General features: G+C 47.9%; 1 protein-coding gene across 2 annotated transcripts in view; it reads right to left on the bottom strand.

The window, feature by feature from the left end:
- NECAB2 (N-terminal EF-hand calcium binding protein 2) overlaps nucleotides 1-24,515 on the bottom strand; it is a 74,519-nt gene that overhangs the window by 6,658 nt on the left and 43,346 nt on the right. For both annotated transcript variants that reach the window (XM_039382579.1, XM_027750056.2), the window contains 2 exons: nucleotides 10,967-10,992; nucleotides 7,688-7,785 (listed from right to left, as the gene is read on the bottom strand). In XM_039382579.1, coding sequence (XP_039238513.1) covers nucleotides 7,688-7,785; nucleotides 10,967-10,992 — 124 coding nt within the window. The remainder of the gene's footprint in view (nucleotides 1-7,687; nucleotides 7,786-10,966; nucleotides 10,993-24,515) is intronic.

The raw sequence follows: 24,515 nt of genomic DNA, 5'->3' as shown, positions 1-24,515 counted from the left end.
GAGCCAGAGACGTGGAAAAATGAGGGAAAAGTGGGATAAGGAAAGCTTGCTTTATCAGGGAGATATTGCACAGTGCCAGGTCAGCAAGATGAGGTCAAAGCCCCAAATCTCTCTCCTCTCTTCACGTCACAGGCTTTTCATGTGTCTGCAAGGCACCTTTCCCCACACAGCAGCAGCAAACCTCGGGCACAGTCTGCTCAAAGCCCCACCACGGCTCTCCAGCTTCTCATTTCCACATGCATCCACCCAGAGCTGACCAAATTCTGGAACAGATTAATTAAAACACCCTTGGGATGTGTTGCCTGTGCCAATCACAGCTGGGACTTTGCTGCTGTTGCTGCCATCCCGCCCAGCATCCCTCACCAGACACTGCAAAGGGGTGCCTAAAAATGGGCTCTCAGGGCCGTGTCCTTGTGGGTATCAAACCACTGGGAAAGGAGACTTTTGGTGTTGCTGAGCACCCTGAAGGTTCTTTGCTGGCATTTTTAAAGGTCACCATTCAGCTCATAAAGACTACAGGGTGTAAAATATAAATTATTCTGCACCACTCACTAACTCAGAGACCCCCTGTGACCACCCCACAACTCCCCTTCACCAACAAGGCTTCCCAGTGCTGGTTTTCAGTGAGATTGGCCAAACTGGCTGACAATTTCCAAGCCTGGGGACACTGATGGCTTCTCCAACTGTTAATAACTACAACAGAAGCACACCCACAGAGGGATGGCACTGAACTGAGGAGGCTTTTCAGACGGAAACCAAAGCCAATTCTGCTTCACCCACATTTTTCCTCCAGTTAAAAAACCCCAAACCCAACACCACCCCTATTGCAATGCCATCAAACCCCCCTGCCAAGCCTCAGCCCGGGATGATGGGGAGGTTATCTCCCACCCACTCAGCCCTTTAAAACCAGGCATCTGTTATGCTCTAACCTCTGACTGGCTGCTTTGAATTTGTTGCTCATAGTTGCCTGTTTTCTTCCAAAAGATATTTTCTTTTAATTAGAATAACACTCAGACCTGCCTCTCCCTCCTTTCCCTCCCCCTGACTCTCAAATCCCTTCCAAAGCAGAGACCCAAAACTGATTGCCTGGCACACAATCAGTAGAAAAAACCTGAGGAGAACAGAGACTTAAACAGTTGATAAATGAAAGCATTACCATATGAAAGACACTCAGCCTTCCCAAAACAGCTCTAAAAAGCCAAATAAGACACCTGTTCAGATTAAAAAACTTACAACGGCATCATATGGATCTTAAAAGCATTTTACTATAAAATCTCAGCGTTGGACCTTTCTCAGCTCATGTTTACCTTGTTTGATCCTAAAGGTCTCCTGCCATGGACCCTTCCCAAGCAATTTATCCCAGGACTCTCTGTTCTCAGAGACTCTCCCTGCCTCCCTGGAATCCCCTCATTTCTCACTGCAGCCACACGATGGGAAGGGCAGGTACCTGTAGGGTCACCTGTGGATCAAGAGCCACATGGCACCTTTGCTCCCTGTCCCCTCACCCAGCAGGCAAAGAACACACCTGGAACTGTGCCCTCCTGTTTCTGAACACCCTGCTATAATGAGCCTTTGCCTCACACAAGTTCCTGGTTGTCTGTATTAGAACCCTCCAGACAGCAATTTAATACATATTTTATTGCAGTTTTCCTAGGAAAGCAGAGATTTTGTTTTCCAAACAGGACCTGCTCAGAAGGCCCTGCAGCTGCAGCTGCAGCCGTGTGGGATGGCCAAGCTGCTGAAGGCTCAGCCTGGTTGTGTCACTGCTGACCTGCTCCCTGCCTTTGCTCCTGGTGGCTCCTGCAGAGCTGCTCTGGGGCTGGTTGGCAAGACCACAGCACTATCTGGTGGGTTTGTTCCCTTCACCACATGATCCACCCAACTCCCAGGAGCAATAGGCTGAAAACAGGAGGGAGGAGGAGGAAAACCACATCCTACAGGAGGTCCATGAGAGCTGGAGCCAGGACAGCACACGTGGGATCTCCAGAGAAGGTGCTCTTCCTTTTCAGAGAGAGAGAGGAGGGATGTGAATTTTGCAGCTACAGAAAAGCAGAAGAGCAGTGAATAAGCACCTTCATCTAAAAATAAGTTCCAAGAGAGACCTTCCTAAGGCTCCTCTCCCTGCCAGCCCTCTGTGCTGCCCAGCAGTCTGGCAGCTCAGCTGGATCTCGTGCACAGCCCTCCAGGCTGGCAGGAAAATCACTCCGGATGGCATCACGTGGAAAAGCAGCTTTCTGGTCTGGACTCTGAACACAAAAGTTGGGGAAAATTCAGTTCTTGCAGAAGTGAAGCAGCACATTTTGCTTTAATTTGCAGGGCAGTATTTTCTTTAATCAGTTTCAGAGAGGAGTCGCAGAAATACTTTCTGAGAAGTAAAGCACTAAACAAACACATCTCATTTCCTTTCAGGTTATTCTTGAACTGCAGAATTCCATAACTTATCCAGAAATCCACATCTGGTTTGTGCTGTAGAAGTTGATATAGAAATTGTTCAGAAATATCGTTCAAAATACATGGAAAGATGACTCAGCCTTTACCAATTCACTGACCCATCACCACTCCCTTCTTTTTTCAGTCACAATCATTCACCATGATTACATTTTAACTGCATCATAGGAATGTTTCATCATATAATCACCCATTCAAGAATGGGGGGGAAAAGCCAGTGATAATCCCAAAAACAACTCCCTCCATATGAGGGCAGATCTCTGTGCTGCAAAGGTGAGGACGGGAGATGCTCTGAGCCCTCCAGAAAAGGCAAACTGGCCTTTTGAACAAACAACTTGGCCCCTGAGGAGCCAAATCCTTCCAAGGGGGAAGATACCCTCAGTGTGTGACCAGGTTGTTCAGCAGAGCAGGAGAAAACCTGCTCACGTAAAATGAAAGGCTGAGATAAAGGATTAGCTGGAGCATGGAAAGAAAAGATTTTTTTTTTTTGAGGCTTATTTCTACTGACTATTTTATCTGGAGGTGTCATCGCTGAAAAAAGAGCAATATCACATTTGGCAGGCTTAATTTTGACAGGTAGGGATGCGAGAGCAATCTACATTGCTGGTCTTGGTTGTGCTAAAACACAAACAAAAAAATCCACCATTTTTAGCATCCAAGGCTGCTGGCAGATGGTGCTTGCTCTGGGGCTGTAACTGAGCTGCTCAAACGAGCACAGCTTTGAAGTTTGCTTCTGAGGGCTGAAAACTGGGAGAGACCCACGGCCATCCTGGCACGAGCAACAGGAGAGCAGGTCTGATGGAGCAGCAGCAGCTCCCACTGAGCCCCAGGGCCTGACATCTTCTGTTCACTGAGATGACAGCTCATGAGGCAGAGACAAGAAGGCTGGATTGCTGCAGGAACATTTTAAATCACAAATAACACATGCAAAACTATTCACCTGTATGTAGATACCTCTGAGCTCCCTAGTGCTGCTGGAGCAGCAGCAGCTGGTATTGAAGGTCAGTGCACTCAGTTTTCCCTTTATGATTTACATATTTTTCATCTAAATAATGATTCCCAGGGGAAAACGTGTTTGCAGCTGTTTTGGGTACAGTGCCAGTCCACAAGACACGTGTGGTGTTTGGCACCCTGACATGAGAAGGCTCTCAGAGGGTGATGTGTCACCACATGGTCATATTCCTGCTCCAGGTCCACTAATGAGACAACTGATAGACTGGCAGTGGAGCTCTCAGTAAGCAAGCAAGAAGTAAAACACTGTCATCCACATCTCCCTTTTTCTCCCTGTCCAGGACCAGCTGCTGAACATCAAGCAGAGGCTGGTGCAGGGCCCCCTCAGGTCCTCAGGCCTCCTCCATAAACCCCCCCTGCAGTACCACCACTCTTCCCCGAAGCCACTGTCATTCCAGCATGTGCATGAGGGCTTGCTGCAACTTCAGCTGCAATTTTGGGCAGTTTTGCTTTCCAAGCACTCTCCTTCCATCTGGGACAGGGCAGGCACCAAGGTCAGTCACCATTTCTTCTGGTGCCCAACAGGAGCATCTCCAGGAAGGAATGATTTGACTTTAAATCTCAGCTGCTTTGTCCCTGAGGGCGTTCATCACTCAGCATTTTTCTGGAGCTTCTTTGCATCTTGCTTTTAATAAGTTTGACTCACCACCAAAGGTCAGCCTTGCTGATGTTTCCACGGTCAGTCCTGAGAAATGCTTCACTGGCAGGAGCTGGAGGCAGGACAGCCCCAGTGCAGCCGAAGCTGTGCCCGGCAGGAACGGGGCTGACTGAGCCTCTCAGGTTCCAGACCCCACAGCTTTTGTTAACCCAGCTGAGGCACATTCCCTGGGGTGCCCGGGTGAGGGTTTGTTCCGTGGTAACCACCAGCTCATGCCATCCCTCTGGCTCCCTGGGCACTGTCCCCTGGCACCCTCAGAGCTGGCAGGGAGGGTGCAGGCACTGGGTGGGCACTGCCCCACACTGTCCCCCAAGGCTGGGGGTCAGGGACTGTGGCAGAGGAGCAGAATTAACCTGGCTCTGCTCCCCCAGCCCCCCTGTACCCACACACCCTTCAACACTCCAGTCACACAAACCACCCTCCCCAGTCACGTTGGGTTTGGTATTTGCCAGCAGCACTACTCAACAGCAAAAGAGAATTATAAAAGAACATCTCCTGCTGTCAGCCTTTTTTAGATCCCGAAAGTTCATTTCCTCTCTCTCCAATTTCCCTTTGCATTCCCCACCGTCACTGACAGTCATCTGAACGCAGCACAGACATCACTGTATCGGAAAATAATCACACTGACAGATTTTGTTTGGCTGCATGAGACCTTCCACCACCGAATCTAATTGCTGCTGATGCTTTATGAGGTCCTCCAGCACGAGATAATTGCTGCTTTCTCTTTTTATGGGTAAGAAATAATTGTCTTTGAAGGTGAGAAATATAAACAGCAATTAAATGCTGTGGTTCTCCATGCCCTCCTGTCAGTTGGCACCTCTCGCCAGAAAGGCAGCACAGAAGAAGGCTGAGCTTCATTCATCATTTGCACTGAATACACTGTTTGAAAGGGAGGGAATAGGAACACTTCTAAATGATCAGGAGTGATCTCCAGCTTCTGAAATGTGTATTTGTTATGGAGAATCAGGAGCAGCTCACCAGCAAAGCAGTTTGCTCACAAGTCACAATGCTCAGCATCATCACCAAGCCCTTTGCAGGATCTGGCCACAGAAAAAGATGCAGAGACAGCAACCTGACCCAGTGGAATGTGTCCCTGCTCACGGCAGAGGGGTGAAACCAGATGAGTTTTAAGATCCCTTCCAAACCAATCCATGGTTCTGTGATTCTACAAGACCTTTCTGGGGGCACCCATTGGGCAAGTGGCAGCTGACACCAGCTTTTGTAATCCAGGGGTGTGAAAAGCACTATGGTTTGCACCTGGAGAATCTTTGGATGCTGCTGCCTGGATGTTTATCCTATTAGAACACTGGAGATGAGTTTCTCTACCACCCACAACAGCTTGTTTTCTGTTGGATTTTCTCTTCCCCCGCTTCTTTACCTGAATAAAGTGCCTGTGCTTGAATAATTCATTGATGAGGTTTGTACCACTTTGTTCACAAAATCGCAGCAGGAGCAGTGTTTTTGATTAAATCCCTCTTTGCCAGCTCCTCTCTGTGATGGAGTCTTGCTCTGCTTGTTCTCTTGCCAAGAGTCTGCCAGGCAGTGAAGAGCAACAGCCCCCTGGGCTGATAGAATGTGGGTGCTGAGGGGATGCTGGGCTGGCACTCCCTCCTCTGGCCTGGGAAACGTCGGCATTTGAGATTAAGGGTGTTGTGATCCTTCAGTGGGGCAGGAGGAAGACGCCTCCAGAACTCCAGCTCTCCCTGGTCCTCTCCACCAGCTCCTGATGGAGGTGACCAGCTCAGGTTTGGGTGAATACCCCCGACCTGCCACAACCTGCTGAATCAAGGAGGGACAAAGATGCTCTTCTTATGAGTGGACTGAGATTATGAATAACCATCCTGCTTCCACTGCAGATGTCTTATGCAAGGTAATACCCACATGCTCAGATGCCTAATTTATGAACAGGGAATAAGCCATGTTCCTCTTGCAAAATATTGGGAAGAATTAGTCATATATATTAACCTCACATTGGAAAAGCAATGGTGGAAGGCATCACGGACAGCAAGGTGGAGTGAATTACTGAGATCTCTATTAGCATGTTAATATTTATTTAAAATACATGGTTGGCAAATCTGACTGTCAGAAAATTTGCTAATAATGAATATAAATGAGGCACGAGCAAACACAGCAACTTAATTAGAAAAAAATGAACTATTACTGTTGTCCTGAATTTTTTCATCCTTTCATAATGTTGATAAAAAATTCACGAACACTTCAGGCAGATCAGTGATGGGCCAAAGGCTTTTGCCTTTAATTTATTATGGCAAGACATCAACATGTGAAATACATGCCTTCACTTTCCACTTCACAAACATCAGAAGGGATGGAATTTGATCAAGCAGGAAAATCAGGCTCTTTACTCAGCAGCAAGATGGGAGAGAAATCTGCTGTTTCCCACTCTAACTCCTAAAACTTCTTATCATTATCACACCTTTAATGTGGAGTAATTTGAGTTTCTCCTCTAGCTTCAAAGGTAAATGCAAGGGAGATTTCAATCTGGATTACTTGCAGGAGTGTTGTGGTTGGATTGGGAAGTCCTTGTGGCTGCTTGGAAAAAGCAAAACCTCCCTCCTTGGCTTGGTCCTCAGTGTACCCCATTACTCATGAGCGAAGAGGGACACGACTTTTTACTCACTGTGGCACAAAAGAACAAGGCAAATATGGTTGAAGGTAGAAGTGGGAGAAGGGATTGATTACTCTGAGGTAATAAATATCACCAGCATAGCCCAGTTACATTATTCAGTGGTATGGAAGGACAGGAAAATGATTTCCAAGAAATTAAAAGTCTATAAACACTTCTCTCATCCTGGTAAGACAACAAATGGGTGGTGCAACTCTCAGCAGGGATATTCATATGGTACCTCAGCTCAGATTTTCTAGGTGTTCATAAATAAACTTCAATATGCTTCTTGACCAGTGTCATTGTCTCTATTAGTCCATTATTAACACTATCATTAAGGTATGTGGTGGATTTTTAAGGACTTGGGGCTATTTTGCATATATAAAACAGGACACTATGTCTTAGGTTTGGTGCTTGCATGATTCCCCTGTGCTCTGTCAAACACACAGCCCCCTTGTTTCCAGCACAGCAGCTGCACATGAGGGACTGGATTTCTGGCATGCAGGATGCCTTCTAGCATGGAAACAGGATTTCTGGAATGCAGGATGCCTTCTAGCATGGAAACAAGATTTCTGGAATGCAGGATGCCTTCTAGCATGGAAACAGGATTTCTGGAATGCAGGATGCCTTCTAGCATGGAAACAGGATTTCTGGAATGCAGGATGCCTTCCAGCATGGAAATGGGATTTAATGGCGGCTCTACAAAATGAAGTTTCCAAAAGCCCTCCCAGTGGCACTAACAAGACCCTGTGCATCCAAAATCCCACCCAAGAGACCCTTGGGCCATGTTGCCTGTGGAGCAGGAGGAGGCAGCACTGCTGAGGAGGATGAGGAGGCAGCACTGCTGAGGAGGATGAGGACCTGGAGGTTTCTGTGCTCTGATCACACAGCTCTGACACCATTCTGCCCAGGCCTGTGGAACATGAGGTGCAGCAAAGGGCACTCACCCTCTTGGTGTAGTCCATTGCCTTCAGGATGGAGAGGTTCAGCATCTCCAGAGAGGCCAAAACATCCTCATAGTCTCCCATGTGGTCAGCAAAATAGTCTGGGAAAACCAAGAGGGACATGATGGGAACATGCTGAGGAAATTTAATCCTTCAAGGCTGCATGACAGCAATGTCTATTTACTGGTGGTAAGGTAAATGTGAGAGGATGGTTTCCTGTACATTTTTATACTCTAAACACCGAGTCAAAGTCACAACTTGCCCTGCAGGGATGGGAAGTGGTGTGATTCCCATGAGGTTTGGGACCATTGCACAAAGGAGGTGCAAGGCCCAGTAGCCCCCACTGAAAATAACTCATGCCCACTTCTGCATTTGATGGTATCTGGTCTCTCCCCTCCTGTTGCAGGCATGGAGGGAGAAGTCTCAAAAGAAATCCTCTTTCCACTCCCTTGACATTCTTTACCACCCTTGTTCCTCTGCAGGAGTGGAGATCACCCCAGGCTGCACCCCCACCCCGGCAGGGGCCTGGCACAGTCCCAGCTGCCCCTCACTGACACAAAACAGTCACCACTGGTGTGTCCTGGGGGCTGGTGGCTCCCTGACACACGTGAACACAGTTCTGTGCCGGAGTTCCCACATTCTGGAATTCATGTTCGTGATGGGAACAGCAGCAGAGGAGCAGGACAGCCAGATGTGCAGGGAGTTTGCAGCACAGACCCAAAGTTTCCCTGTTTCTGGGTGACTGACTCAGAGTAGAGCTGAAAGCTGTTCCTTAAAAGCCACCAGTGCTGCTCCTCAGCACTGAGACACGAAGCTTCACACCGAGGTGACATCTCTGTGGAGTGCAGCAAGACAGAAACTTCAGGAAACAACTCCACTAATTAGGTTCTCTTGGCTTAATTAGAAGTGCCTACAGCTATTTACAGTCTGAGAACATATCCAAAGGGAAGAGGATTTTGGCATAAACAGGAATGTCACAGCATGACTGACAGCAGCTGTTTGCTGTTCCACGATGAGCCAAACAGCTTATTCTCATTGCAGGGTGTTTATTTGTGTTGTTCTTCTGACTTCATTTGGGAAAGAAAACCTGAGCAGATCTGAAAGGTGAAGACTTTTTGTAAGTCCTGAAATAAAAAGCTGGACTCACACATTTCAGGAGAAATGAGCTGCTGTGGGCAGAGCACAGCCCTTGAGCCTGAGCAAGGAGCACCTGGGAGCAAAACAGCGTTGGCTTTAACAAAGTTAAAGCTGCTTTAGCCTCGTTAATTCATGTGAACACCTGAGATCAGCTCTTCCAGTCCTACAAGGTCCTTGCTCATGGCTGCAGAGGCAAAAGTCAACGTTCAGAGGAAGAGCATCACTGCAACCCCAGACTGGTGTGGGAGGGGGTGGGTGCCCCACAGCTGCCCCCAGGAGATGCCATCACCCTGACAGTCTGTAAGAGGTTGATGTGCACCCCCTGCTCGTGGAGCACACTCAGTTCTCAGGACAGTTTGCACCATTGCATGACTGTGCATTGATGGAATTAGAAGTGGCAGGTACAATTTGGCTCCTGTACTCACATTTTCTGGGCTTATTAAGAGCTCCTAGCTATGGCTGGGAGCTCCTCTGCCAGTGAAGAGCTATACAACCACCTTTAAGTCAATCAAGGTGCTGGTGATTGTTGCATTCCTTGGCAGGAAAAAAACCCAGAACTTTTTAAGATGCTGCCTGATATGGATTAACAGCCATATCAAAGTTATCACATAAAGCTGCAGGGCTCAAGAACTCCCTTTTAAGATGCTCCCAACATCTTATAATACACAACCCATTTCCAGAGAGACACCACAGTTCCCATTTAGCCAAAATGAGGTTTTATGTTCAAATTAATACTTAGAAGAGAACAAGCAAATAAGAATTTGCAGGCAAGGGCAGGAACTCAGCAGATAACAGATGCAGGCAGGAGCTTGTGCTGATCGACCCTTCCTCCAGCTTTCCCAGCTTCCCACAGGAGGTGATGGGTTTATCTCCCTCCTCTCCCAGCAGCTCCACCCCTGGGAGAGGCAGCAGATGGGATCACGCTGGGTGACAGCCATGTAATTTTCTGATTTTATCAGAGTGATGGAGAAAGCAGTGTGGGGTCAAGCAATGCCGTCATTACCCCTGGATTTCCTGGCAAAGTTGATGGTACAAGCTGTGGGGTTCTGATTTCTTGGTCAGCTGGCAAGGAGCCCTAACACAATAACAGTGGAGTGATGGGAACAAGCCCATCATATCATCAGCAAACCAAAAGGATTTTATGGAAGTCTCCGTTTCTTGCATATCAAAGCAGGGATAACCAGCAGAAAGGGGAAATGTTGCTGCTTTTGCTGCAGGCCTGGATGCTCAGAAAGGTGTGGGCAGGAGTTAAGCACTCCAGGAGGAGAGAACCCCGGGCAGTGTCCTGTTGCAGGCAGACCCACAGACCACCATCAATGGACAGGTCTTTCAAGTGTCAGGACAGGTGCACAGGCACACAGCAACCACCTCTCTGGCTGCACAACCCACTCCCAGCTACCTCTGGAGGCTTTAACTGGTGGCAAAGCAGTGAAGGTCAGTGGTGAACACCTGCTGAGGTGGCTTTATGTCTTCTTCTGATCCTGGCACAGGAGAGGAGCAGCAGAGATGGATGAGCCCTCTGCAAGGCCACACACCTCTGCCTCCTCATCTCTTCCCCAAAAGCTGGGGTGCAGGAAACATTTCCAATATCAAGCATCCACGAAAAAACACACCCGAGTGAGCAGCATGAGACATCTCCCACTGAGGCAAAGCCCTTCAGGAATCCTGGCAGGAAATTCTCCCTTTCTGGTCAAGGTGTGGGACAAAACACTATCAGAGATTTTCTTTTCAGCCTTTAATTCTGGTGAGCAGTGGGAGGTGCAGTAGGAGAGGTGTACACCTCAGGCAACCTGCTGGAAACACGGAGGTTGGCCTAAGGACAGACATGTTATGAGTACTGCAGAGGGATGAGGGTTTATTGAGCTGCAGAGCAGAGCTGGGAGCCATGACATCTCCAGAAATTAAACTCCAGCTTGTTCCTGAATGGGAGCCAAGCGCTTTGATCAGCTCTGACCCCATTTGTGCTGCAAGAAGATGAAGAAAAGTTTTGCCAATTTTCCTGTGGAATAAGGGGCAAAGCAGCAGGAGGGCTGAGATCCCCCCTGTCCTCAGCTGCCACAGCACTTTGTGCTGGGTTTCATGCATCCTTCAGAGCCCCACATGCAGCAAGGATTGCTTTCACCCCAAAAAAAGGGCCACACTCACCACACAGCTCCTTGGTGTCCACATTGCTGGCAGAGGGGGAGAACAAGGCAGGGGAGGAAGCAGGAAAAAAAGAGAGAGAAAGAAAGAGAATTTTAATGTAAAGGACAGATGATGGCTACATTTAGGATTCCTGCAGGCTTAACCCCAGATACCCACCTGTAATGTCACCCACCCTCTGGGCATTGCCCAGCCACCAGTGTGGACAAACTGCAGAAGGAAGGGCTGGTGGCACTCAGGGCATCCACCCCCCACTGCACCTTCAGCATCTGTGCAGCTTGAACTGGTCCACACATTATTTTGGATATTCCCTGAGGGGCAGATGGGTCCTTGTGCATCCTCCTCCTGCCCAGAGGGAACCTGTGCCTGAGGGGGACCCAGCACACCTGACATGAACTGCTCTGACCTCCTCCCAAACATCCACCCTGGCAACACCCTGGTGAGGCACTTGATGTGCTGGCATTTGGCACAGGAATGTGCCAAATGTGCCCATTCAGTCAGTAAAAAAATCTGCAAAATTTACTTTTCTAGATGGATCAATTCTCCTGTTTCTTCCCCTACAAAGCAGCTCCTGCCCAGGACTCCCTGCAGACAAAACTGCACGATTACTTCCTAACACACGAACATTTAGTTTACATAACAACATCTCAACAGACCTGCTTGGGAAATAAAGATTGCTGCTAATCTCTTTGTGCCTCTGATTCCCACACAATTGTTAGTGCCATTCAAGCACCAGAATGATCTCTTAACAGAATTATATTTTATCAATCCATTTATGTCCTGGAAAAGTTATTTCTTTAACTAAACTCATCCCTGCTCTGTCTAACCTGTCAACATAAGTGGATTAGGGAAAGAGAAATTTTCAATAGCACTTTCATTGACAGCATCTCCTGCAGCCCTGCCTTGATCCCCAAATCAAGGCAAACACCAGCATCAGGCCCTGGGAGATGCTGCCTGCCAGAAAGGTGCCACCTGACCTGTCTGCTGCTGCAAAAGCACATTCCTGGAACACCCCCCCTTTTGGTGAGTGGTGTTTGTCATGTGTAAAGAAGTCACCTCTTGCCTCAGAGAGGTGCAGGACACGTGGCTGCTGCTGGCAGACAACAGAGCTGGGTGGGCAGCACGTGCCTCTCTCTGCAAAGACAGCTTTTGCACGACTTTATCTTCATTCTCTTCAAGATTTATCATCTTTCTCAAAGCCTGCCAATACTTCACTGAATCCTACAGAACCCCCTGGGGGTGCTGTGAGCTCTGTTTCCCTGGCTTGGTGTTCTCATGCCCAAACCCACTGAACATGCAGACACAAACCCAGCAGCAGAGCCCAGCCCTGACCCAGGAGCTCTGGCAGCCCCAGTGCCCTGGCAGCGTGGGATTGCCAGCACAGAGCCTCAGCAGTGCCCAGGCAGAGCAAACCCAGGGGAGCCCCTTTCCCAGCTGGCACAGCCCCCTGCCAGCCTGAGCTCCACGGCTGCTGGTTCATCAAAGTTCTCTCCAGGGCAGGCCCTGGGAATTCACCTGCAGCTCTCAGGCACAGGCATGGGAGTCATTTGCACATCAGCACTGTCCATAAAGTGCTTCAGTAATATTTTTCAGAAGACAGTGTTTATAAACACCTGCTGAAGTGGTTATGGGTTTGCAGCTAGGGCACGTTCCTGAGGAAAAAAATCTATTATTGTATTCCACATGGTTTTGCATTGTAATAATTGATCTGCTGCTGCCAAGAATGGTCTTTTATTTCCTCACATCTTGTCATCCTATTTAACTGAATTGTGCTTGAATGTTAGCTTGTCTGAGAAGTTGTTTTTAATTTTAAGCCATCTTTCATTAAGAATAAGATGAAAGAAATTACTGAAGTCACAAGCTGACAATAAAAAAATATGATAATGTTCAGAAGAAAATTTGTCAGGAGAAATCAGTGGGTACTTGAGCAGGATGTTTCCACCCCAAGGAGTGTGCCTGCTGGGAACATTGCTGGCACAGCCACGGCCCCCTTTGTGTTTCTGGGGCTTTTCCTGCCCACTGTGGGAGCTGCACCTCTGACCAGGCAGTGCAGGGCACGGGCAGTGCCCAGCTACAACACCAGTTATGAGCTGATCTAGTGGTTTAATGCTTCACTAACTAACCCCCACCATGGGCTATGCCAGGAGGATTTTATCATGTAAATAGTCAGAATCTGGGTTTCAAGCCCCGTGAAATGGGAGGTGGCACCTTTGTCATCCCCAGCCTTTCATCCCAGAGCTGCCCTTCAGAAGCTGTTTTTGGAGCAGTCACATATCACAGGACTTTTCAGCATGAAAACATTTAGGTGAGAATTAGTTACCGATTTTTTTTCAGCTGCCAAATATTCAACATTCCTGTATGCCACAAGCTAAAAAGAAAAATGGCAACAAGTTGTTTTCATGTTCTCAGAAAAAAAAAAAAATTAAAAAAATCTTTCAGCCAGAATAACACTTGGCTGTGAATTAGCTTTCAATTTTAACTGTAATTACATTGATAGTGTGACTAATTCAAGAGCTTATTGAAGCCATAATCCAACTAAGCAGAATATCATAATGTTCAAGTTTAAATGAAGAAATCATTAAAGATTTCTGTGCTATATATTTTTTTCTGCATAGTAAAGGCCACATCTATCTGACCTCTTTCTAAAACAAAAGTCTTTCTTTCAAATGAGGAAAAAACCCAAGAAAATCGAAGTTGTTTTGGTTTCAGGCCTTTTCTCTGTTTTCCAGCCACTGAGGCTGTAGCAGCACAACCTGGCACTCCCAGTCTTACTAGGGATGTGCACCCTTTGAGGTTATTTTCCAAGGCAAAGATACACTTTGAAGATCCTCCATCTGCCATTTGAGACCTATTTGCTCCAAGAGAGGTACCAGGCAAAAACAAGAGCTCAGATTTCAACCCTTCTGAGAAGTCAGAGCCCAAGGCATGAACTGCTTTGGCCACAGAAAGGACTGTTAATCACTCACCACCCACCACCATTTAAATACAATGTGATAGTTTGACCAGATAAACACATTGGCAATACGGAAATAGTTTTCCTTCTGGTTCATATCCAACTATTCCAAAGATTAAGAAAAGACCTCAAAGTGTGACACTCCTCCTGTGCATGCGGGAGTTTAAAGAGCAACGACCCTGCTGTGAGAGCATCTCCTCCGTGGGCTTAATTAGGGGAACTTGCCCAGAGAGTAATTACTGCTGCGTGATTAGTGAGAGGAAGAGGCTGCCCAGAGCCATGGCTGTGTGTACTCCAGAGACAAAGACATTTCTCCCCCCAAAGCCCCACCCAGCAATAAATTGCAGTTTGATGACACCTGAGCTAATGAGGATCCCTGGGAAGTCACATCTTTCCCTCCCCTGTCCCTGATTGCAGATTATCCAGTGGATGGGCTTTTATCACAGTTTTCCTGTACTGACTTTTTGCTGCTTTTCTTTTAGAAGATTTTTTCCCTCTCTGCCTGCCTTTCTTGAAACAAGATGCCACCTTTGACACTTGGTGGCAGGAGCAGGCACTGCCAGACAGAGGACAGGCTGCAGCAGGGTGTCCAACAGCCCAAGGATCAGGGGCTCAAGGTGAACATCCCAGAGCCAGACCCCGGGGGGGTGATGGTACCCAGGTTACCTCCAGGTCCTGGGTCAGAAGCTCCAGCCACACTGATCCAGACCAGCCCAACACTTGGTTTGAACAAATCAGTGTTTTCCAGCAGGGAAAAAAAACGTATTTCTGGAAATTTCCCCCAGTGTTACTTGTGTTACCTCTCAACAAGCAAGGCCAGCCCCGCACAGGGAGGGGTCACCCAGAGAGCATCCCAGGAGCTCTCAGCATGGCAAAGCCAGGGATGTCCCGGCCCAGTGCTGCTGCTGACCTGCAGAGGACCCTTCCAACAAACACAGCTGTGAATCTGCCATCCAGCATCTCTCCCCAAGGCAAGGCTGATGGCCTCTGACTTCTGTCATTAACACACTTCTCCAGACTCCAACCATGGAGAGGAGAGGAGAAGTTATCTCAGAATGGGGGAGATAACAGGGAGGAGCAGAGTGTGAAATTCCCTTCCTGGGCTCCAGCTCAGCCAAGGGAAAGGTGTCCCAGGCTCTCCCAACAGGTGGCTCAATCAGAACCATGATGGCAATTCAGAAGTTGCAAATACATCAGAGTCTCATCTTCACACTTCTCATGCAAATATCTGCCTGGATGTGCTGCTCAAAAGCTGCTCAATGCCCCACGGCTTCAGCTGAAGATAATCACCCTTTTCCTTGGGCAGATGAAAGGTTTGCATCAGCAGCCCCACGGCTTAGTCACTTCACCAGCACAGAAAATGGAGGGCTTTTTTTTTCTGAAATCACGTTCTACTTTTATTTCCATCTTCTATTCACAGCTTAGGGTTTGCTGCAAGGCTTCAAACGAGCACGGAAACAAATTATCCTCTAGCATTAGCCACCTGCAAAACTCATTTTCATTTAGGAAAGACTAAAAAACAACAAGTGCAGCTGGAAAATATTATTATATTTGATGATATGGCTTCTAGTCCCAGCAGCAACAGTGCTGTGTTATCTTAACACCTCAGAAGTGCAAAATGTGCACCCAGATGCCTGCTAAGGGGTCACAGATGGTCACTTTTGACCATTAGTTTCTGAACTCAATTAAACATTTTTACACAAGCCCCAGAGCGAGAGAAATTATTCCAGGCAGAGCAAGCAAAATACCAAATACTGGATGATGGCCAGGAGCTGAATAACTTCAATTCTAAAGAATTAAGTAACTTTCCAAGCCCATCATTGAACCCTTCTGGAGAACCCCAGTAAATTCTTCCCAAGACCTACCCAAGCACCTCCCCTTCCCCTGCCCACTTGCTTAAAAAAAAGCCCAAAACACTCTTATGGTATGACTTAAAAATGGACTTCCAAAATCTGAAGTGCCACATGCAAAGGAACAGCAGAAACCACATGTGAAGGCTGCCCACGACCAGAAGGACATGGAGCCAACTGCAGCTTCAACCGACACAGGCAGAGAAGGATCGGAACATATGTCAGCTCTGGCTTTCAGCTCCTGAGCTGTGGCAGGCTGGCAGTCGGGGCTCTGGTGCCTGCCTGGCTCTTACTTTGAAGGATGGTTTTATCTCTTGCCAAATGTCCCTGCTTCCTGCACGACACAGATTTAAAATGTATTTCGTGGTGTGCTTCAGCAGGAGGAATCAAAGGTGCTCGTCCTGGTGCAGGCACAGCTGCCCTGCTCACCGTTCCATAAACAGAGAGCAGTGAGTCTGAAAAAACCCAGCAGGTCATTTAGCTCTGCTTTTTCCAGCAGGGCAGAAAGTACCACCTGTCTGAATTCCCAGAGGGAATGGAGGAGAGCCCGTTGGCATGAGCTGACAAAGGTTCACCATTCACTCCAGACAGAGGCTTCTCCAAAATTCCATGTTCTGTGAAACAGGCAGGGTTCTGCAGAGTCCATTTGGATCACCACCTAACTGGGACACTTCCAGCACTGGAGCACCATGATTTAGATTAAAGCACCTACAGAACAGCTCCCACGGGGACCCTGAAAGGGAGGAAAATGCTGCCTTCTCCAAAGCAAAACTAATAACTTTGTCCTTCCCTTGGCATGTGCTCCATCACTGAGCACCTGGGGAGCACAGCACGGGCCTCTGAAAGCCCAGCAGTAAATCAGGTTTTCTCCAAAGCCCTGGTACCACAGAGAAGAAAAAACAGGGACAAAGAACTGCCCAGAAACAGAGAGAAGCAAAAGGAAGACAAGAAGGATTTTTTATGAAGTTTCACATATGGATTTTGTATTACAGAGTCTCATCACCTGTGGTTTGGGATTGGGGGTTGTAACACATTCCATGTACTTTGGGAGATGGTCTCTTTCCTCCTACTTGCCCTTGCTATGGGCAGAATTTTCATTCCCCAGTTTGAAGGCTGAAATCTGGTGTCCTCAAGGATGTTCTGCTCACCTAAATGCAGGGTTCAGCACCTTCCTGCTCCTTGCACCTCTTTCCTTGGGATTTAGGCAGATGATGACCAAGATAGGGACAGTTTTCCATCTTTTCCACACTGTGTGACAACCAACCATGGCTCATACTGCTCAGCAAGACAGAAGGTGAGCAGCAACAGGGCTGCACAGCAAACCTGTATTCAGGCTCGTTTTAAATATTAATATTTCAATATTTAAAATATTTTAATAATAATATTTTCATACGGCTTTCTCTGCAGCTCCTTGCCTTTATGAGCCATCTGCATTCTCAGTAACACAGACACTGCCCAGAACCAGTTTCCAAACCAGACTCCCACGTTCTCTGAAGTGCTGATGCCCAAAGCTGTGTGCTCTGCAGCTCGTGCTTTGCTCCAGAGCACTGGGGCAGCAGGCTTCTCATTAAAAGCCAGTAATCTGGAAAATGCTGATTTTTCAAGGTAAACTGAACTGACCTTCAACACAAACAAGCACAGTAAATCTGGCAGGCTCAGAGCAAAACACGCTCCTTTACTCATCCTGCTTCAAGGCTGTTCCCTCCCTGCACGTGAAGCTGCTGCAGAGTCCAACAGGGAGCACAGGATGGATTGTTCTGCCCACAGGAGCACAGGATGGATTGTTCTGCCCACAGGAGCACAGAGAGAAACCAGGAGGTCCCAGCTCTCCCTGCTCAAGCCAGCCCAAAGCATCTCAGCCATCCACATCCCCCTCAGCATCACAAAAGATGCTCCTCTAGGTGACTTTCTGGCAGGATGGGGAAGACCAGGAGAAGACCTTTACTCCCTTCTCCTCCTCCTTTTTGGGGAAGGCCCTGGGCAGACCCCTGGCCGTGGCTGGTGGCTCTCCTGGGACAGTCACACCCTCACCTTAGGGCCACTGTGCAGCCCCGGGTGTAGGGTCCACAAGCAGATGCCCACTGGCATCCTCCCCACCATGGCAGAGCCCGAGCTCAGCTCAGAGCAGCTTTCATGCCCCCTCAGTAAGGTGTCTGTGTTACAAACCCTATTCCAGCTCTGACTGCAAAGGAAAAGCAGGGGGAAAAAAAGGATGGTTAGCACTGAATCCTGACTCCTAATTGATACCTCGTGAGGTTGAATTCCCCAGGTGGGTTGCTCTCCCTTTGGAGAGCAACAGGTCCAAAAAAGCAACTTGCTCCACAACCAGTGTGCTGCTGGAGTGCAGAAGCCCTGCCTGGCACTGTGGGGCACAAAGGGGCTGCCACAGCACTGGACACGAGCAGGAATTGGGGCACGACAGGAAAATGTCTCTTGTCCAGCCAGTGACCCTCAATACAGTTGCATTTCTCTTGTAGCAGTAATAAACCTCATTAAAATGATGCAACAAGGCTATTAAACTTGCTAAATACAATCTCTGAAGCCCCAAACCATCCCAGCACAGGTATGGATGCAGCAGCTGGAGGGAGCTCTGCCCCCTGTGACCCCATCTCTGCTGGTCTTCTCCCATGGGATCCATCCCCACCCCTCCTGGCACAGCCCCTTACCTCCACCACACTCTCACACTCATCACAGTCCTCAGTGAAAGGGGTTTGACATGGATTTTCCTGGCTTTGAAAAAGGGAAATGACAGCAATGACAGCTCACACTTTCTCAGGGGCTCCCACGAGTGACCCCTGCCAGCCCCCACGGACCCCCCTCCCCTCCCCAGGCCTGGGCACGAGCTGGGCACGAGGGGTGAGGAGCAATGAGCTTGGGGCTTGGTTTGCCTGTGCTGGCAGAAACATTCCTGCTCTTGCTTATGTAGCTGATCAACCAGCAAGGGCACCTGTCAGGGGGGAAGACAGAACACTGCTTTTTGCAGCATAACTCTGTTTCTGTTTCCTTTCAGGGACTCAGTATTTACCATAAAGATGAAGGCCATCACAACACAACACATTATTTGCTGGTTTCTCATTTTCAAAGACTGCTGCTGTATTTCAAGGCTGGTTCAGCTCCTCACTCCCTTGGCATACTGATGTGTTCTGCAGCCACAGACACTTATGAAACACGGGGTCACAGCTAACCCAAGCCTCCCTGTAACCCAATTTCTACATACAGCCAGAGGTAGGGGCCAGAAATAGCACAGTGAAGACCCCAATTGCCTCTCCCCCATCCTCAGAAGGTCCCAAGCTGCAAACCATCCCCGACACAGACCAGATGCTTTCTGTCATCAGTAGTTTCAAGACAACCAAAATAACATCTTCTGTGTGGTGAAGATTTGACAGAACAAAACACCCAGCTCCAATCATCAAGGGCACCAAGAAGAGTGAATGAATATGGATAAAAATGAAACCACGGTCTGGATGTTGTTGGAAAACATACTCAGCTCTTGCTAGTTAAGAGAAATATATGTCACTTTAAAAAAAGGCAGGAGCAATAAACTGGCACCTGCAGAGCACCAGCCATTTGTTTGTTCATTCAGCAGCAGCTGCAATGTGGCATTTCAGGCTGTCAGTTGGTGCCACCCCCTCTGCTGTGCCACATCTCCAGGGCTGAGTCTGGGCTCAGCATCAGTGGGGCTCTGCCCCTCCTGCCCTACTGCTGCCATAAATTAGCATCCCCAAAACACCACAAAGGTGCAACTTTCCACAAAGGGGTGACCACGAAGCCAAATCCCCAGCAGGAGAGCCCTGAGGGCAGAGCTGAGCTGGGACAGCACTGCCCTCTGCAACCCCCCTGCCATGGCCAGCTGGGCCACCCAGGCTCTGCATGCTCACAGCAAACATTGGTGCAGTTGTTCATGCCCATAGAAGAAAATTTGGGGTATTAAGGTGAGATCGTCTTGCATCTCTCCTTGTACCTTGTAAAATCACTTCACAGCATACTAAAATTAATTAATGTCTTCTCTCACTGCTTTGACACAGTTGGCCAGAACCTCTCACCACTCATTCACAAGTGAAAAATCTCTTGAAAAGCTCAAGAAAACTCTGAACAAGATGACAACACAATAAAATGCCTGTTTATAGCACAGTTAATATCCTGAAAAATATATCAGTGCAGCACACTAATTTGCTAACCTTAATCCAACAGTTCCTAGGCATAGTTGCCACCTTAAGTAAAACAGACATTTAATACAGTATGAAACATTTTCAAGTCTCTACATGCGCCAAATTCCTCATAAAATTGCCTCTAAACCCTCCTCTTTTTTTTTTTTTGATGGATGACTTGTTCTTGAAAATGTCACTCTGCCCACAAGTGCATCAAAGAAAACAGAAGGCAGGTTTAATTACAGCCTACAAGCAACTTAACTGCTAGGTGGAATGGCACTTCCAAATTTATTAAGCTGATGATCACTGTATTCACACTGGGGCACAGTGTGTGCATACACGGGGTTATTTCCCTCTTGTTGGATTTATCCCTGGGCAGTTCCAGCCAAAACTGGGACTACAGGCCTTGGAAGGCTGGGTTGGCCATGCCATGGCCAGCACAGAGGCACCACAGGCCACCCTTTTGCTCTCAGGTTTCCCACCCAGCGCGATTTTTTGATGATATTATCACCGTGGTGCTTTGAGATAACGGATTATTTAATTTGGACATCCTGGCCCCACGCAGAGCCAGCCTGGATCCTGCACCACAGCCCACTTGTAAACCCAGCTCTTCATCTCCCGCGTGCATTTCACGAGCAGCAAATACAGCAGTTAAGAGCACATCTATTTTGTTGTCAGGCTTGTTCCAAGTGATCAGCCTCGAGACAGCTTTAAATACCAGCTGTTTGGACCGCTGGGTAATGTCAACTCTGATACTGGGAGAGCTGCAGTTTGCAAAACAGGGATTTCCTGTTGGAAGAAAAATAGAAAATAAATAACAGGAAGGAAAAAAATGGTTTCAGCCTATGATGCTCATTCCCAAAATCATGCCATAGCCTTCCTGTCATGGAGTGCTCGCTGAAGTGCTTTAAAAACCAAAGAAACAGAAAGTTGTCCAGAAGGGCTCACACCCCACTGCAGCGAACACAGGGGCACCAAATACCCCTGCAGGGAGCACAGGGGCACCAAATACCCCTGCAGGGAGCACAGGGGCACCAAATACCCCTGCAGGGAGCACAGGGGCACCAAATACCCCTGCAGGGAGCACAGGGGCACCAAATACCCCTGCAGGGAACCCAGGGTACCAAATACCCCTGCAGGGAACACAGGGGCACCAAATACCCCTGCAGGGAACCCGGGGGCACCAAATACCCCTGCAGGGAACACAGGGGCACCAAATACCCCTGGCAGGGAACACAGGGGCACCAAATATCACTGCAGGGAACCTGAGGGTACCAAATATCCCTGCAGGGAGCACAGGGGCACCAAATACCCCTGCAGCGAACACAGGGGCACCAAATACCCCTGCAGGGAGCACAGGGGCACCAAATACCCCTGCAGGGAACCCGGGGGCACCAAACACCCCTGCAGGGAGCACAGGGGCACTCCCAAAGCTGTGCTGCTTGTCAGTGCCCACCACAACAGGGACGAGACCACGACAGGCATGTGAATGCAGTGATAAACGAGTTATAAAGGTGGACAAGATTTAAGTATGCACAACAGGGACTGGAAATCTGCCTGGATTTCAGAGTGTGTCCATGCTGGAGCCTGCAGGGCTGAGTGACCCAGGGAAGAGCCACTTCCATCAAGGACTGAGGCCCTTTCCCACGGTGCTGCTGGGGTCCTGCTCTTCCTTGGGCAGGAAAGCCAAGGGATGCTGTGACTTTTCACTTTCACAAAAGAAGGCAAATGGCACAATAACTCTGCCTTGCAGCAAAACTATATTTCAGCTGCTTTTTCACACACTCCCCTCCACTTCTTGGCCCTCTGTATCCATCAAAAGAAGTAATTTTTAACCCCTCATTATTTCTTTTAGCTCAATTTTCAAAGCAAACCATTAAAGCAAATAAATACTCTTTCCTTTTTGGGGAAGCAGATGATCTCTCAGGTTTTTATGCACAAACTGTCAACAGTACGAAACAGCCTTTTTTGACGAGTGAATATTTAACATTTTGCCTGTTTCTACTTGACATGGAAGCCTGGGCTAATCTGATTTCTGTTTGTAATCTCTGTAATATTGAACTGCAAAAGAGACAGGGGTAAAGTAATTGCTTGGAGCTCAGCTGAATGGTTTGCTAATTGCCAGAAGCAAATGGCAAGATATTGAGACCATGAAGTAAAATTAAATCAGCCTTCTTCTTTTAGATTTTGCAGGTATCTTGTTTAACACCAAGGTTATATGTAGGAGAGGAAGAAATTAGAGCATCAAATGTGTATGTTTGGATATCTAACACAATTGGCAAGGAACTAGTAAAAGAACAGTGAAGTAAGAAATCTATGGACTCTGTTGCTGTATTTTCCTCAATATCTTTGTTTCTCCTGTATTCTCTTCTCCTGCCACTGGAAAATGATATTAAAAAATCTCCTGTTAAATCCAATCCCAAGGCAGAGAGCTTGCTCTGCCTCCCAAGCAGCAGCTGGACACCTCTGCTGTTTGGTGCTGGTGCCCTGTGCAGGTTTACTGAGAAAAAAACACAGGGATAAATTTCTAAGACTGGATTTGGAAGCAAAGTCTCCAGTCTCTTTGAATGCCTACATGACTCAAACACAAGTGGCTGATTAGAATTAAAGATCTTAGTCACCTTTACGGTTTTAATGCAAGATTTTGGTATCTTTCCATTCCCTGGAAAACTTCTAATACAGAATGGCCCTGCAGTGTCAAAAGAAGGTGCTGAGCTGCAGTCCCGGGCAGAAAACCCTCTGATGTGATGTGATCCTTCTTCCCTCCATTTGCACAGATAAACCCTGCCTGGTCCTCGCCCTCTGCAGCAAACCCCCTCCCAGCAGCAAACCCCAGCCTGCTGCTCCCAGCCCAATCTGGCTGTCAGATGAAACAGCTCTCCCCAGGGATCCTGCAGAGAGCCTGCCCGGGAAAACACCTGGGAAATAGGATTAGAAATAGAAAAATGTTCTCAAATGTTAGTTCAAACAAGATTCTGTGCAGTTTTTCAGCTTTGTGTTTCTCCCAATGACCTTCCCAGCGAGTGATTTGTTTTTTAAGCCCCTTTTCTTTGGTGAGGCTGAGAGGTTTTGTAGCTCTATCAGCACAGCACCAGCATTGGAACCAAGTAATTCTTCACTTAAATGAAAAGTAGAGCACAGTACAGTTTAAGTGACACGTTGGTACAGAGAAGAATAAGCTAGGACTAAAAAACATCTTCCATATAAACAAAATCCACCAAATGCCCATGCTCTTGAGAGTCAGAAATTAGAGTCAGACATGTAATTTTTGTGCAATCATTTTGTCCCTTTCAGAAGAGACAAGAACTCTCTCTTGAATCAGTTAATCAAAATCTCAGCTGATTAAACAACCCGTAGTTTGTTTCCCAGAGAGCTAATTGAGAACATTTGATATTCAGAAATGAAATTGGTTTCAATGGGCACAGCCATCTCCACAGTGCAGGATTCAGCTCCCAGACAAATCTGGCACTCCACTGAATCAGGTTTGCAATGCAAATAGCCAAGATTAGGGAGGGGGAGAAAAAAGCAGGAAAAAAAATACTCAATCATAATCATCATTGTTCCTTGCCCAAGAAGTGAAAGCACTTTCTGTTCAACCTGGAGAGGACTGGGCTGCAGAAACCTGGAGAAAAGAATGGGCAGCAGAGCATTGCTCCAGAAGTGTCTCTGGCCACAGTGGACCCACCAGATGGAATCTTCTCACACCAAAGGACACCAGACCTGATGTGGGTTGTGGGAAGGCAAAGCATCTCAGAGGATGTGCCTGGAGTGACTGTGCATCCAAACAAAGCAGTAACAATGGACCTTTTCCAGCAGCAGGACAGCAGGACAGCAGGACAGCAGGCTGCATCACCAAAGGTACTGGAGGTGTTCAGGCCTGGAGCAGGACTGTGTGCTGGAAGGAGGGTGTGGGGAACCTCATCCTCACCTGTGCTGATGTGAAGCTCCATTTCTGCCCAGGTGGAAGCAGGGGGTGTAGCTTTAGCCTGCACTCGGCTGCTCCTTGCTTAATATTCAGGAACAGATTTCGAGCTCCTTTACCTTTGCCTCTGACCCTGTCAAAATGTCCCACTGCTTTTATGCAACACCAAAACAGGAGTTTTCAGAGCTCAGAGAGCTGCAAGGCTGCTACCAAGGCATTTTGGCTCCTCTCACAGGGAACAGCATCAGTCTGGACCTCAACTACACCAGCAGCACCTTGCCAGCATCTCCTCCCACTCTTTGGCTGCTGTTAGCTGTTGTAGAGCATTCAGCTTCATAGCCATGGGCTCAGTGTTTGTGTAAATCAACTTTATTCTCTGGGTATCAATGCATTTAAAGTCACAGAGAATCAAAATTCATAGATGGAAGCTATCAGACCCATTTTGAGAGCTTCTGGCCCAGCAAGTGCCCAGATGATGTTGGTAAAAGCAGGGGCAGCACAAAGCTCCCCCCTGTCCTCGCTGGCTTTGCAGGTCTCAGCATGCAGGAGCTGAAGGTGCTGCTGGCAGTAGCACAGTGCTCTCGGGGCTGACCTGCTCTGCTTCACAGTGGGACTAATTAGTGCAAGTAGAGAAGCTCATCAGCATCATTACCTGCTCCTGGGGTGGCCTTGCACAGCC

The sequence above is a fragment of the Pipra filicauda genome, unplaced genomic scaffold (assembly GCF_003945595.2).
Source record: "Pipra filicauda isolate LSUMZ 115617 unplaced genomic scaffold, ASM394559v2 scaffold273_size1055052_pilon, whole genome shotgun sequence".
Lineage (NCBI taxonomy): Eukaryota > Metazoa > Chordata > Aves > Passeriformes > Pipridae > Pipra > Pipra filicauda.
This window is presented reverse-complemented; position numbering and strand designations above follow the sequence as displayed.